The 13,030-nt window shown below is 35.3% G+C and overlaps 1 protein-coding gene across 1 annotated transcript in view; it reads right to left on the reverse strand.

The window, feature by feature from the left end:
• dgat1a (diacylglycerol O-acyltransferase 1a) overlaps positions 1 to 12,357 on the reverse strand; it is a 21,629-nt gene extending 9,272 nt beyond the window's left edge. Inside the window, exons 1-6 of the mRNA XM_067411364.1 lie at positions 12,055 to 12,357; positions 7,068 to 7,155; positions 2,540 to 2,580; positions 1,084 to 1,169; positions 843 to 895; positions 13 to 118 (exon numbers count right to left, since the gene is read on the reverse strand). Coding sequence (XP_067267465.1) covers positions 13 to 118; positions 843 to 895; positions 1,084 to 1,169; positions 2,540 to 2,580; positions 7,068 to 7,155; positions 12,055 to 12,251 — 571 coding nt within the window. The 5' untranslated portion in view covers positions 12,252 to 12,357. The remainder of the gene's footprint in view (positions 1 to 12; positions 119 to 842; positions 896 to 1,083; positions 1,170 to 2,539; positions 2,581 to 7,067; positions 7,156 to 12,054) is intronic.
• Positions 12,358 to 13,030: the final 673 nt, after the last annotated feature.

Here is a 13,030-nt window from a genome sequence, read left to right on the forward strand (position 1 = left end):
AGTTTGTGATACCTGGGGTCATAGAGGTCACGCTGAGAACAGTGATGGCTGGGAAAAACAAAAGTGCTGCCAGATTGATGCAGTGAAGGAATGTTCCGGTACTCTCTGAGATGGTGCCCTGGAAATTAGATTAGATGACTTTAATAAAATGAATCGGGAAAGAAAAACATTTGTGTTATGAAACATTTAATAGACATTTCGCCATGGAAGAAAACTATTTAAAGATAATTGTGACTATTTATCTCACAATCGCGAGTTTACATCTTGCAATTCGAGAAGAAATACATTTTGGAATTGTGAGATATAAATTTGATATTGCAAGAAAAAAGTCAGAATTGCGAGAAATAAAGTCAGAATAGCGAGTTTATATCACATTTATATCACATAATTCTTAGAAAAAATTCAGAATTGTGTGGTTTGAAAAGTTGCAATTACCTTTTTTATTTTTTATTCAGTGGTGGAAACAATCTTCCATTATATATATATAGATAATTTATCTTTCAAAATATAAATTTAACAAGTACCAGTAGGATTTTTTGCATTTCTTTCCTGTCCAGACACAATGATTTTATGAATTATAAATTTAAATCTGCATAATTTATATATATTATAATGAGAATGGATTTTATTCAGGAAAATTAGCTAGATTGTCATGAAAATAATGCCACAATGCAAAAAAAAATCTTAAAGGTCTGAACATTTTATTTATATAACTGTTTTATTGTTAATTTTGAGATGTGACCTGGACATGTTGTCAGGTTTGTGAGATTCTCCCTTTCAGTGTAATTGGTTATATTTGTAACATCTGTAATCACACAGTTCATTCCCAGCATGCAACTCACCACGGATAGCTTTCTCTCTGTGTACAAAGCTGCCATTATAAACACGTTGGAAACTGAAAAAGCAAACAGATTAGACACGGCATATTGAAGTGAGCATGCATAAAATATTGATGTGAATTTTTATGATATAACATTATGCATGACAGAAAGCATAAATGTGGTGTGAAATGATGTCTTCAGCTCAGCCTGTCTCTGTTGACGGTCCCTAAGCAACAGAACACAAAGCACACAGTCATCATACCAATGATCAGGCACAGAGCCGGCCAGCTGTAGGGGTCCTTCAAGAAGAGAGATATAAACTGGATGGGATCCACCAGAATGCCATATCTGAAGACGAGGGAAAATGTCATTTAGATGGCTCACTTTTTAATGTGTTCAATGAAAGTTACACTGTCAATTTTTCATCATATTGTATCACGTATGTTAGATGTGTATGCTGTATTATGTATGTATTAAATTGTGTCCTGTCCAGACACAATGAAGTTATAAATTATTGATTCAAATCAGCATAAATTATATTCACATAAAAAAAAAAAAATATATATATATATATATATATATATATATATATATATATAAAATATTAATTAAATTAGTGTATTATACATAAATAAGTAAAATTATATATATATATATATATATATATATATATATATATATATATATATATATATATAATTTTATTATAATATATATAAGTGGTCGACCAATACAATTAATATAATTTTTTTTAATTATCGGCATTTATTCATATTTTTACCAATTTTTTCCATTTGTGAAAAATACTTTCAAGTCAAGAAATTGGAATCTAATATAGATTATATTTATAGTTTAGATTATATATTATAGATTTATTTTACAGATTCAAATAATTTTTTTCATATTCAATTTCAATTTATTTATTTCCAATCTAGTAAATATTATGTAAAATGTATTTAATTATGATTTAATGCCATATTAGCAACAATGGCTATATTCATGTCAATTAACAGTATTTCAATTTTAAAAATTAATTATGATTACAACATCACTTTTACATAGTTTAAAATTATTAAAAAATTTTATCTTAAGAAAACAATCAATATACAAAAACTTACATATATACCAACAACAACCCAAGTAATAGTAACCATTTATTATGTAAAATAAATATAAATTTAATTTTTAGCAATTGTTATGCATGTGTTTTACTATATTTAAATTAAATAGTGTGATATCATACATATTGGCTTTATATCAGCCATAAGGCCATTAAGGGGCTTTTTAATTTATTGATAGAAAAACAAATTTGAATGTATTGCTGCTGATGTTCTCTGACTATTACTTTTTCAGGTTAGTGGTTTGAGCAAATCTTTCTATAGTGAGACTGGGCTGAAAAATCCCAGGAGCCAAAGTATTCAACACCTGGTGGAAGCGACCAACAAACTGGAGAGTCGCAGAGCTTTTTCCCTTTCTCCAGAGGACGGGCCCTGCGATTAATCTACTATATGCTGCTTTAGATGAAAGTGTTTGCTTAATGACAAGTAACAAAAGACATGCATTTAGTTCCCGCCGGGCATAGTCATTATCTGTCTTATTCAGATGTTTCAGCTGGATCATTAGCCAGAAATTAGTGAGTCACTGAGCATGAGAAATCAAATTACCATAGCCGGCTTATTTGTGAATTAAACAACAAATGATGTTAATGATATACTTACTTTATAAGGTTCTCCAGAACCAGCCGTGCATTGGACAGAACCTGCAAACACAAACAAATAAACCAATTTAATGCATTTGTGGTTCATTTGTATCCACCCCTGCAGGCAAAACAAGAGTCACACTCCATCTTTTAAATGAACTAGATGAGAACCGATGTTTAACACTGAATAATAGATCATTCAGATGTCTATTTTATGTATTCATTTTTATATTGATGTAATTTTAAGTGTTTGCTATTATACCTCGTTTCTACCACAGAATTAAAAAAAATACAAAAAGGCAATTGCAACTTTTTTCTCACAATTGCAAGCTATCATGCAATTCATACTTTATAACTCAAAATTGCGGGAAAAAAAAACAGGATAGCGAGGAAAATGTCCAAATTGTAAGTTGTAAACTCGGAATTGTGCGAAAAATGTCAGAACTGCAAGTTATAAACTTGAAATTGCGTAGAATACCGAGTTATAAACTCAGAATTGCAAGAAAAAAGTCAGAATTTCAGGTTGCAAACTTGGAACTGTGAGAAAAATATCAGAATTACGAGTAGTAAACTGGGAATTGTGAGTTGTAAATTGGGAAATGAGAGTTGTAAATTCGGAATTGCGAGAAAAATGTCAGAATTGTGAATTATAAACTCGGAATTCCCACAAAATAAACTCAGAATTGCGAATTGTAAACTGGGAAATGTGAGTTGTAAACTCAGATTTGCGAGCTGTAAACTCAGAATTGCAAGTTGTAAACTCGGAATAGCGAGAAAAAGGTCCGAATTGCGAGTTATAAACTCAAAATAGCGAGACAAACTAGGAATTGCAAGAGAAAATCAGAATTGCAAGTTATAAACAATCGTGAGAAAATGTCAGAATAGGAGTTGTAAACTCAGACATACGAGAAATAAACTCAGAATTGTGAGAAATAAACTCAGAAATGCAAAAAGAAAGTCAGAATTGAGAGATATAAACTTGTAATTGTGAGAAAAAAGCCAGAATTGTTTATATCTAAAGTTTAAAACACAAACAGTAGATGAAAAAATGAGTAAACTGGGAATTGTGAGTTGTAAATTGGGAAATGAGAGTTGTAAACTCGGAATTGTGTGAATAAACTCAGAATGGTGAGAAAAATGTCAGAATTGCGAGTTGTAAACTGGGAAATGTGAGTTGTAAACTCGGATTTGCGAGCTGTAAACTCAGAATTGCAAGTTGTAAACTTGGAATTGCGAGAAAAAGGTCAGAATTGCGAGTTATGAACTCAAAATTGCGAGACAAACTAGGAATTGCAAGAGAAAATCAGAATTGTGAGTTATAAACAATTGTGAGAAAATGTCAGAATTGCGAAATGTAAACTCAGAATTGTGAGAAATAAACTCAGAAATGCAAAAAGAAAGTCAAAATTGAGAGATATAAACTTGTAATTGTGAGAAAAAAGCCAGAATTTTTTATATCTAAAGTTTATGTCTCGCAATTCTGATTTTCTTTTTGCATTTCTGAGTTTATTTCTCAGAATTGTGAGTTATTAACATGCAATTGCGAGTTATAAAGTCTGATTTGTGAGATAAAATTAACCCAATTCCCAATTATTTTTCTCATCTGGAATACATCACTAAAACATTTCTGGTTGGATATTACAACAAAATTATTCTGCATGTGAATCTGCTCTGTTTAAGATGTTTATCATATGTTTGTCCAAAATATGGCTCTAAAATAGAAAGATCACAGTTCTATCTGATGCTTATGTGTTGTATCGACCATAAAACTGTTTTTGAATGCTGTCACTAGCAGAGATCAAAGTCTACTGCACAACAACATAAAGTACCTCAGATAAACCAGTCCAGTCTGATAAACGCAGCTGTAAACACATCTGACCTCTGACCCTTCATGCTGTGGGTTTCTGCATAATTAGCGGGACTTCTTGTACCGTAGATGGACCTACAGACTCGGCTATTGAAAATGAACTTGTTTCGAAAGTAAAATCAGCTTTATTTATACTAAATTTGCTGTGTTTGGTCATTTCATTTATTAAAAGCTAATCAAACCACCCGAAGGCTGTAATTTTTAATGAAAACTAAAGGCCTGAAGACTTTGAACCACTTGTGAGTGATGATTTACGACAGAAGAAGAGGATTTGCTGGAAGACTTTCTCATTCCAAAGGCCATTTGATTAGATTTACGTTGGGAAAGCTGCCAGACTCAACCCTGACCTCATTAAAAGCGTAGCGCTAATTGATTTTGCACATAGATCCATGCTATGCTAATTGCTTAAAGGCTGTGGGATTTATTTCATGTTTATTTCATGACACACACACACACACACACACACACACACACACACACACACACACACACTCAGGAATCCACGGTTGCGCTCCATCTATATCCTCCAGTTGAAATCTCTTAAAAGCTGCCGTCTTTCTACTTGACTTTCATAATTATCCATTCATGGATTCAAAGAATTTTAGGATATTCCATGGGAATATGGTAAAAAACGAGGTAAAATCTAAATCCCATAGAGAACGTCAATGCGATCGTGTTTCAAAGCGAGGATTAATATTGGTTTCAGAACTGTGATTTGCTTCCGTGGCTTTGAAGACGCTGCTCCATTTTCTCCGCGGTTCAGGGTGAAATAGATGTTTATTTTTAGAGGACGTGTGACATTTCTGAGCGTTCATTAAAGTAATCCCCACAAGTGTTTGACTTTTCATTACTGCAGAAAAGACAAACTTTAAGTCTTTGCCGATCGCTCTGACATACTGAAATTGACTTGAAGGACAGCTTGTCTTTTGATTGACAGCTTATCATAAGTCTGACTGATGCGCGTCTCTGTTGCATTAGCATATACATCCTCAGCATATTAAATGTCAGAGTCATTGACACTGTATTTATAGGCTGGCAGGTTCTGTTAGTGGGTCAAAGGTCACTTGAGGACAGACAAAGATCTCTGATAAGAGTTCAGCAGAACAGTTCCCAAACTCCACTCAGGTTTATTATATGCAGCTGCAATTATGGTATTATTATGATATTACCAGGGTATTACCATGTTCAATGAACAGTGTTGTTATTGTCAACTAGAACTATTAAAAAATCATTTTCAGTAATTTGAATAAAGCTGAAATAAAATAAGTTTTATGGAACATGTAACCTTTTTTAAAAAAAAGATTTTTCATATAATATTTTTTTCAGCTTTATTTAAATTACCGAAAAAAATTTGTAAAATTTTTAGTAATTTTAGTAAGTAAGTTTTTAGTAAATTTAACTACTAAAATAAAAACTATTAAAATAGTTTGTGGTAATTAAAATAAAATATAAATATTAAAAAACTTAAAACATAAAAAAATTACTAATAATAATATACAAATATACAATATACTGAAATAAAACAATAAAAAATCACTTAAAAATTAAAAAATGTTGCATTTGGCAACCAACTGAAATAAATAAGTTTAAGTTAAAGTACTGAAATTACTAAAACTGAAATAAAAATAAATTAATATAATCATAATAATATACAAATATTATACAATATACTGAAATAAAACATAAACAGTAGATGAAAAAATCACTTAAAAATTAAAAAATGTTGCACTGGCAACAAACTGAAATATATAAGTTGAAGTACTGAAATTACCAAAACTGAAAAAAAAAAAATTAATATAATATAAAAACTTTGTTGCACGGGCAAAAAAACCTGAAATAAATAAGTTTAAGTTAAATAAGTGAAATTACTAAAACTAAAGCTAAATAGACATTTTTGAAAATACAATTAAAATGAAAAATGAAAATATAACAATAAAAGCTAAATCAAAATATTAAAAAAATACTATAATATTATATAAATAATGCTAAAATAACACTGCCAATAAAACTTGCATGGTAATTTTTGTTAGTCTTGCTCAGCAAACGAATCTGAACTCTCTGACACTTTGTCAACATGAGACGAATACATTAAACCTCAAACAGAGACTGGAAAACGACAGCATGCTGCTTCTCTCGAGGGTAAAACAAACAGAGATTGAGCGGAGGAATAAACACCCTCTGGGTTGAAGTGTACGGTTTAATGTGGTAACCCATGTGAATCGAGGCTGTCACAACATCTTGAGTTAAACTTCAGTCACTTCTCTCTGTTTTCACTGCAGAAATTGTATTCTGTATCTGCTTGAGCAAACGAATACGCCTGGCATTGTGTTGCATGTCATATGATTATACGAGACCGGAGCCGAGGATAAAGGTCAAATTCTTACTCAATTCAGTCCTATTGAGTTCACAGTAGCCCAGAATGAAGTTGACGCGTGTGACCGTGATGAAGGGCGAACACGGTCTTTTCTGACCATTCTGGCAAATGCATGGAGAATTACTGTGTTTCCTTCTCGATTTTATTTAGTGGCTCTATCTAGATCATCTGAGGGCAAAGAGGTGGAAGGACTCCAGCAGAAGAGGACGGAAATAACCGGTGCGATCACAGGTTGAAGGTCAACAGTGTGTCATTATTTATGTTGAGGTAACAGCGAGGGCTTAAACGAGGGCTGTAGAAACTCACCAGCATGACCACACACCAGTTGAGGATCCCTCTGTAGTTGCTGTAGCCGCTATCAGAGCTGAGCAGCGACTCCTGCAGCTTGTGGCAGCTGAAGAGACAGACAAAACAAGTCATGACATGATGTGCATATTAAAGGATTCGTTCACTTTCAAATGAAAATTAGCCCAAGCTTTACTCACCCTCAAACCATCCTAGGTATATATGACTTTCTTCATTCTGATGAACATAATCGGAGAAATATTACTAAATATCATAACGTGTCCAAGATTTATAATGGCAGTGAACTGGATCAACGAGTATGAGCTGAAGAAAGTGCCTCCATCCACATTCATCCATCATAAATGTACTCCACATGGCTCTGGAGGGTTAATAAAGGCCTTCTGAAGCGATTCATCAGGATATTTATTAATATTTCTCCAACTGTTTTCAACAGAAAGAAGAAAGTCATATACACCTAGGATGGCTTGAGGGTGAGTAAAGCTTGGGCTAATTTTCATTTGAAAGTACACTAATCCTTTAATGTCATATGGATAACATATCAATAAAGTGTCAATTATTTTAAAGAGGCCATTTTATGCCCTTTTACAAAGTCTGGATTGTGTTTTTTGGCTCTACTACATGTTTTCCTGCTTGAATGCTGATTATTTTCCTCATATTCTCCATTGTTGCAGCTCCTCTCTTCCCAGTCTGTCAGTAACGCTCTGTTTAGTTCCCGTCTCTATGAAGCCCCTCCTTCTGAAAAGCACAATGTGCTCTGATTTCAGCTGGACCAGTGTGTTGTGATTGGTCAAGCGCTTCGAGCGTGTTTGGGAAACGCCCCGCCCCTTACCATAACCGCTAGTTTCAACCAAGCGTGTCACTGGAGTCCTAAAAAGAAAAGCCAAAGCGTCTCGATCGCCCCCAGGTGGCTGGATGCAGTATAGGTCATAAACCCACCCTCTCCATGTAATATAATAGGACGTGAGACAAACTAAACAATCAAAGAACACGTCAAATATTTTTTTCCAAAGATGTTTTCTGTAATTTTAGGCAGTTTTTAGCACACTTCTGTAAGTTCGCGTGTTCGTTCTTTAAATAAGTTTGGTTTTAGTTAGTTATTTGATGCTATAAAAACACGGGTTTTGACGTTATGATTGACAGCTGAGCGAAGTAGTCACTGAAGCACTTTTTCTGGATTTTTGGGAGGAGATTAGAGCTTTAAGCTGACATAATGTGTTGTTCTTCAGTAAAATGTATTAACTGATTCTGCAGGAGTGTGGACGGGATCTTGATATCGCGGCTCAACTTTGCGCTCACTAGAGACTCGATGTCAGCGCCATATTGGCACACTGGCTGCTTTTTTACAGTCTATGGATTCAACACACTAACTCAACCAGGCCCCGCCCCTTTATTCTGCATATGCGTTGGGCGGGAATTATTTAAATGAGGAATACTGTCAAGTGTTCGTTCCCAGAAGAAAACTCAAGACTACAATGGAGGCGTTTCAGGGAGTTCAGAAACAGTGACACTGATATAGAGAATAACTTCCGCTGGAGGGACTCAAACAGCAACATTACACACTTAAGAAAGCACAATAGGACCCTTTAAAGAAAGCATATTGAGATAGAAGTGTGACTTAATGACATCCTGAGTTTATCTGACACTGATCCAATGTTGAAATCAGTGACGAAACACCAGAGTTTGAGTAATCGCACTTGTACAGGAAGAGAGCTCTTAGAAAGGATTGGTTGCTAAAGTTATTTAAGACTGAGATCATGTTCATCTTATCAGTTTTATTAATGATTTCAGTGTCTCGACCTTCACACCTTCACCTGAAGAGTTAGGGTTAAACTTGTATTCTAGATAGCTTTTTTTCCAGAACTACCATACTACTCATGCTACTTTTGCAGTATACTGTACAGTGCATCCGGAAAGTATTCACAGCGCTTCACTTTTTCCACATTTTGTTATGTTACAGCCTTATTCCAAAAGAGATTCAATTCATTATTTTCCTCAAAATTCTACAAACAATACCCCATAATGACAACGTGAAAGAAGTTGAAATCTTTGCAAATTTATTAAAAATAAAAAACGAAAAAAATCATATGTACATAAGTATTCACACAGCCTTTGCCATGACACTCAAAATGTAACTCAAGTGCATCCTGTTTCCACCGATCATCCTTCTTGAGATGTTTCTACAACTTGCTTGGAGTCCACCTGTGGTAAATTCAGTTGATTAGACATGATTTGGAAAGGCACACACCTGTCTATATAAGCTCCCACAGTTAACAGTGCATGTCAGAGCACAAACCAAGACATCAAATCCAAGGAATTGACCCTTCGCCGGGAGTTTGATTGACAAGCGATCTAACCAATCATAACGCCAGATTCGGCATTTTGCCCAACAGTCAGGAGTTAGAAGATTAACCTAGGTGGACTTGAACTTGAAAAGTGGTGTGTATTTACGTCTTTCCGTGTTTTAAACAAAATTCCTTCTGATGTTCATTCATGTTTATTTGATGCTATAAATTAACTAGTAGGAAGAGATGATCGGTTCACGAGCCGCTTGAGCTGACACATGACACATTAAAGAGCCACAAACAGTTTTTATTGTTCGAATTTCTTAAAATTACACAATTTGAGCTGGGACTTTGTTTAATATCATAAGTAACCTGCTCTGTCTTGTCAGTGTCCTCTTTGCTCAGCGATGTATTTTACACTGCGCGTGGAGTGACAGCGCCACGGCTTGTCAGACAAAGCAACAGTAACTAAGGGGGGCGGGTCTTTGCAAAGGGTCAATTGTCTATAGTCCTCCGGGACAGGATTGTATCGAGGCACAGATCTGGGGAAGGGTACAGAAAAATCTCTGCAGCATTGTAGGTCCCAATGAGTACAGTGGCCTCCATCATCCGTAAATGGAAGAAGTTTGGAACCACCAGGACTCTTCCTAGAGTGGACCGTCCGGCCAAACTGAGTGATTGGGGGAGAAGGGCCTTAGTCAGGGAGGTGACCAAGAACCCGATGGTCACTCTGACAGAGCTCCAGTGTTTCTCTGTGGAGAGAGAAGAACCTTCCAGAAGAACAACCATCTCTGAAGCACTCCACAAACCAGGCACCGCTCATCACCTGGCCAATACCATCCCGTTTCATCCTTGATGAAAACCTGCTCCAGAGCGCTCTGGACCTCAGGCTGGGGCGAAGGTTCATCTTCCAACAGGACAACGACCATAAAGGATTAGTTCACTTTCAAATAAAATTTTGCTGATAATTCACTCACCCCTGTGTCATCCAAGATGTTCATGTCATTCTTTCTTCAGTCGAAAAGAAATTACGTTTTTTGATGAAAACATTCCAGGATTTTTCTCCATATAGTGGACTTCAATGGACTCCAAATGGTTGAAGGTCAAAAAAATGATACCAGGTCTTTAAATGATACCAGACGAGGAATAAGGGTCTTATCTAGAGAAACAATTGGTCATTCAACTTACAGAATGAATGCAGAGGGGAGCCATTCTACTTATTCCCGTAAGTAGAATAGGGAAGGCGTAGGACATACAGCATAAGCTTTTTGAAGAATACGAAAGTGTGGTTTTGGCGGAACCACTTAGAAGGCGATTATTTGTTTATATAAAGCATGGAAATTTTAAAATGTCTGATGGTTTCTCTAGATAAGACTCTTATTCCTCATCTGGTATCGTTTAAAGCCCTTTGAAGCTGCACTGAAACTGTCATTTTGACCTTCAACTGTTTGGGCTCCATTGAAGTCCATTATATGGAGAAAAATCCTGGAATGTTTTCATCAAAAACCTTCATTTCTTTTCGACTGAAGAAAGAAGGACATGAACATCTTGGAAGACATGGGCGGTGAGTAAATTATCAGGAACATTTTATTTGAAAGTGAACTAATCCTTAAGCACACAGCCAAGATAACTAAGGATTGGCTACGGGACTCTATGAATGTCCTTGAGTGGCCCAGCCAGAGCCCAGACTTGAACATCTCTGGAGAGATCTGAAAATGGCTGTGCATTGACACTCCTCATCCAACCTGATGGAGCTTGAGAGGTCCTGCAAAGAAGAATGGGAGAAACTGCCCAAAAATAGGTGTGCCAAGCTTGCAGCGTCACACTCAGAAACACTTGAGGCTGGAATTGGTGCAAAAGGCGCTTCAACAAAGCATTGAGCAAAGGCTGTGAATACTTATGTAATTTTTTATTTTTATTTTGCAAAGATTACAAACAAAATATGTTGTTTGTATAATTTTGAGGAATATAATGAATTTTATCCCCTTTGGAATAATGCTGTAACATAACAAAATGTGGAAAAAGTGAAAACTTTCCAGATGCGCTGTATGTATGCTGTATATATGCAAATTTAAAGATTCATAGAAACACCAAGACAACAGAATACCAAAAAGCATTATATTATGTACATCACTATATTAACAATAGTATAGTATTGCACAATGTGCAGAAAGTTGTATGCTAGTATTCTGTTGCATGGAAAGAAGAACCAGCGCAGAATGAGAGCTTTCACTTCAGTTCTGTTTAGGAGATTTGTATTTCCTTGATGGTTAAGTAGATCCCAGACACTGAAGGGAAACGTCCATAAATAATGTGACTGTTTGCACAATTTCTCAATCTTGACCTCCCTAAACTCTCCTACCATTCTTCACTGTGCATATGAAGACACAAAGCCTTAATCCAATTAATATACTGACTCCTAAATGACAAATATTAGTAATTAATTGAATATATAAATAAATACAGGAAATGTTTAACAGAAGTGAAATCCATTATTTTATCATTCAAAAACGCAATGACATCCAGAAATGTGTGTAACTGAAGTGTCTAAATTATTTTGGGGCCTCTGTAGATTTTTATATTAAATAAAGATGGAAATGTAATGCTATATAAATAGGCCTATATATGATACAGTGTACAAGCATCTCTCTCGCCATCTACATAGACAAATGCTGCACACATCAAGTCAAAACATACTTAAATACCTGAACGTGTCATCTCCAGCATCGCTGTGGTTCTTCTGTTTACTCGCGGATGTTTCGTGTCTCGGCTCTTTCTCCTTCACCTGCCCGCTGAGCGTCTCTGCTGCGCCGCTGCGCTTCGCTTGAGCCCCCGCCGCCTCTCCGGAGATCGTGGTTCTCCGTTTGTGCTTCACCGAACCCCTCTCGCTTCTGTCGCCCATGTTCGCGATTATAATGAGACAAGCAGAAGCATTGTTTCTCTCATGTTCTTCCCGTTTGATATCAGCGCGATGAAGAGAATAGGACGCGGCGCATCAAGCCATACGCGCTGCGCAAGCGTTGCGCAATGAGCGCGGCGACACCCAGATGCACCATGGCATAATTTACTCAGCCATAAAGCAGCCACTGATTACACTGTTTTTACTGTTTTCTACAGGATTTGCCAAATGTCATAAAACACATTTGCTTTCATGCAGTGAATGAGAGACTTTGTATTTGACTCTGTAGCCTATATATTCATATGAAACTATAATGCCAATAAAAATCTTAAAAATTAAACAAGATTGCAATTATAATTATAGATGCATTCAAAGAACCCACAAATGAGGAAAAAGTAAATTCTTTGCATGTATTGTTTATTTACTGCTATACAAAGCAAATATTTGGATGAATATGGAAAGTTTCTATACATCTGTCCATTTAAGGTTAACTTAATGTTTGTTTATCTCTGATAGGGACACAGACATCACATTTTATGAGATATTTTGATTTATTGCACATGACGTTGTGCTGGTATTCTGTTTTATCTCTCATATGCTCTAGATCAAGGCAGCAGGTCGAGATTACAGTTGTACTAAATCTTTTTTTGGCCCAAGGTTACATCTTATTATCCAAATCATGGCAATGATGATGACACTACATTTTGAAAGCAGTATATTATTATTATATTAAAAATATAACATTTTTATATTTTATTGCTTCTATAATTATAATTATTACA

Source organism: Chanodichthys erythropterus, chromosome 15, assembly GCF_024489055.1.
Source record: "Chanodichthys erythropterus isolate Z2021 chromosome 15, ASM2448905v1, whole genome shotgun sequence".
NCBI lineage: Eukaryota > Metazoa > Chordata > Actinopteri > Cypriniformes > Xenocyprididae > Chanodichthys > Chanodichthys erythropterus.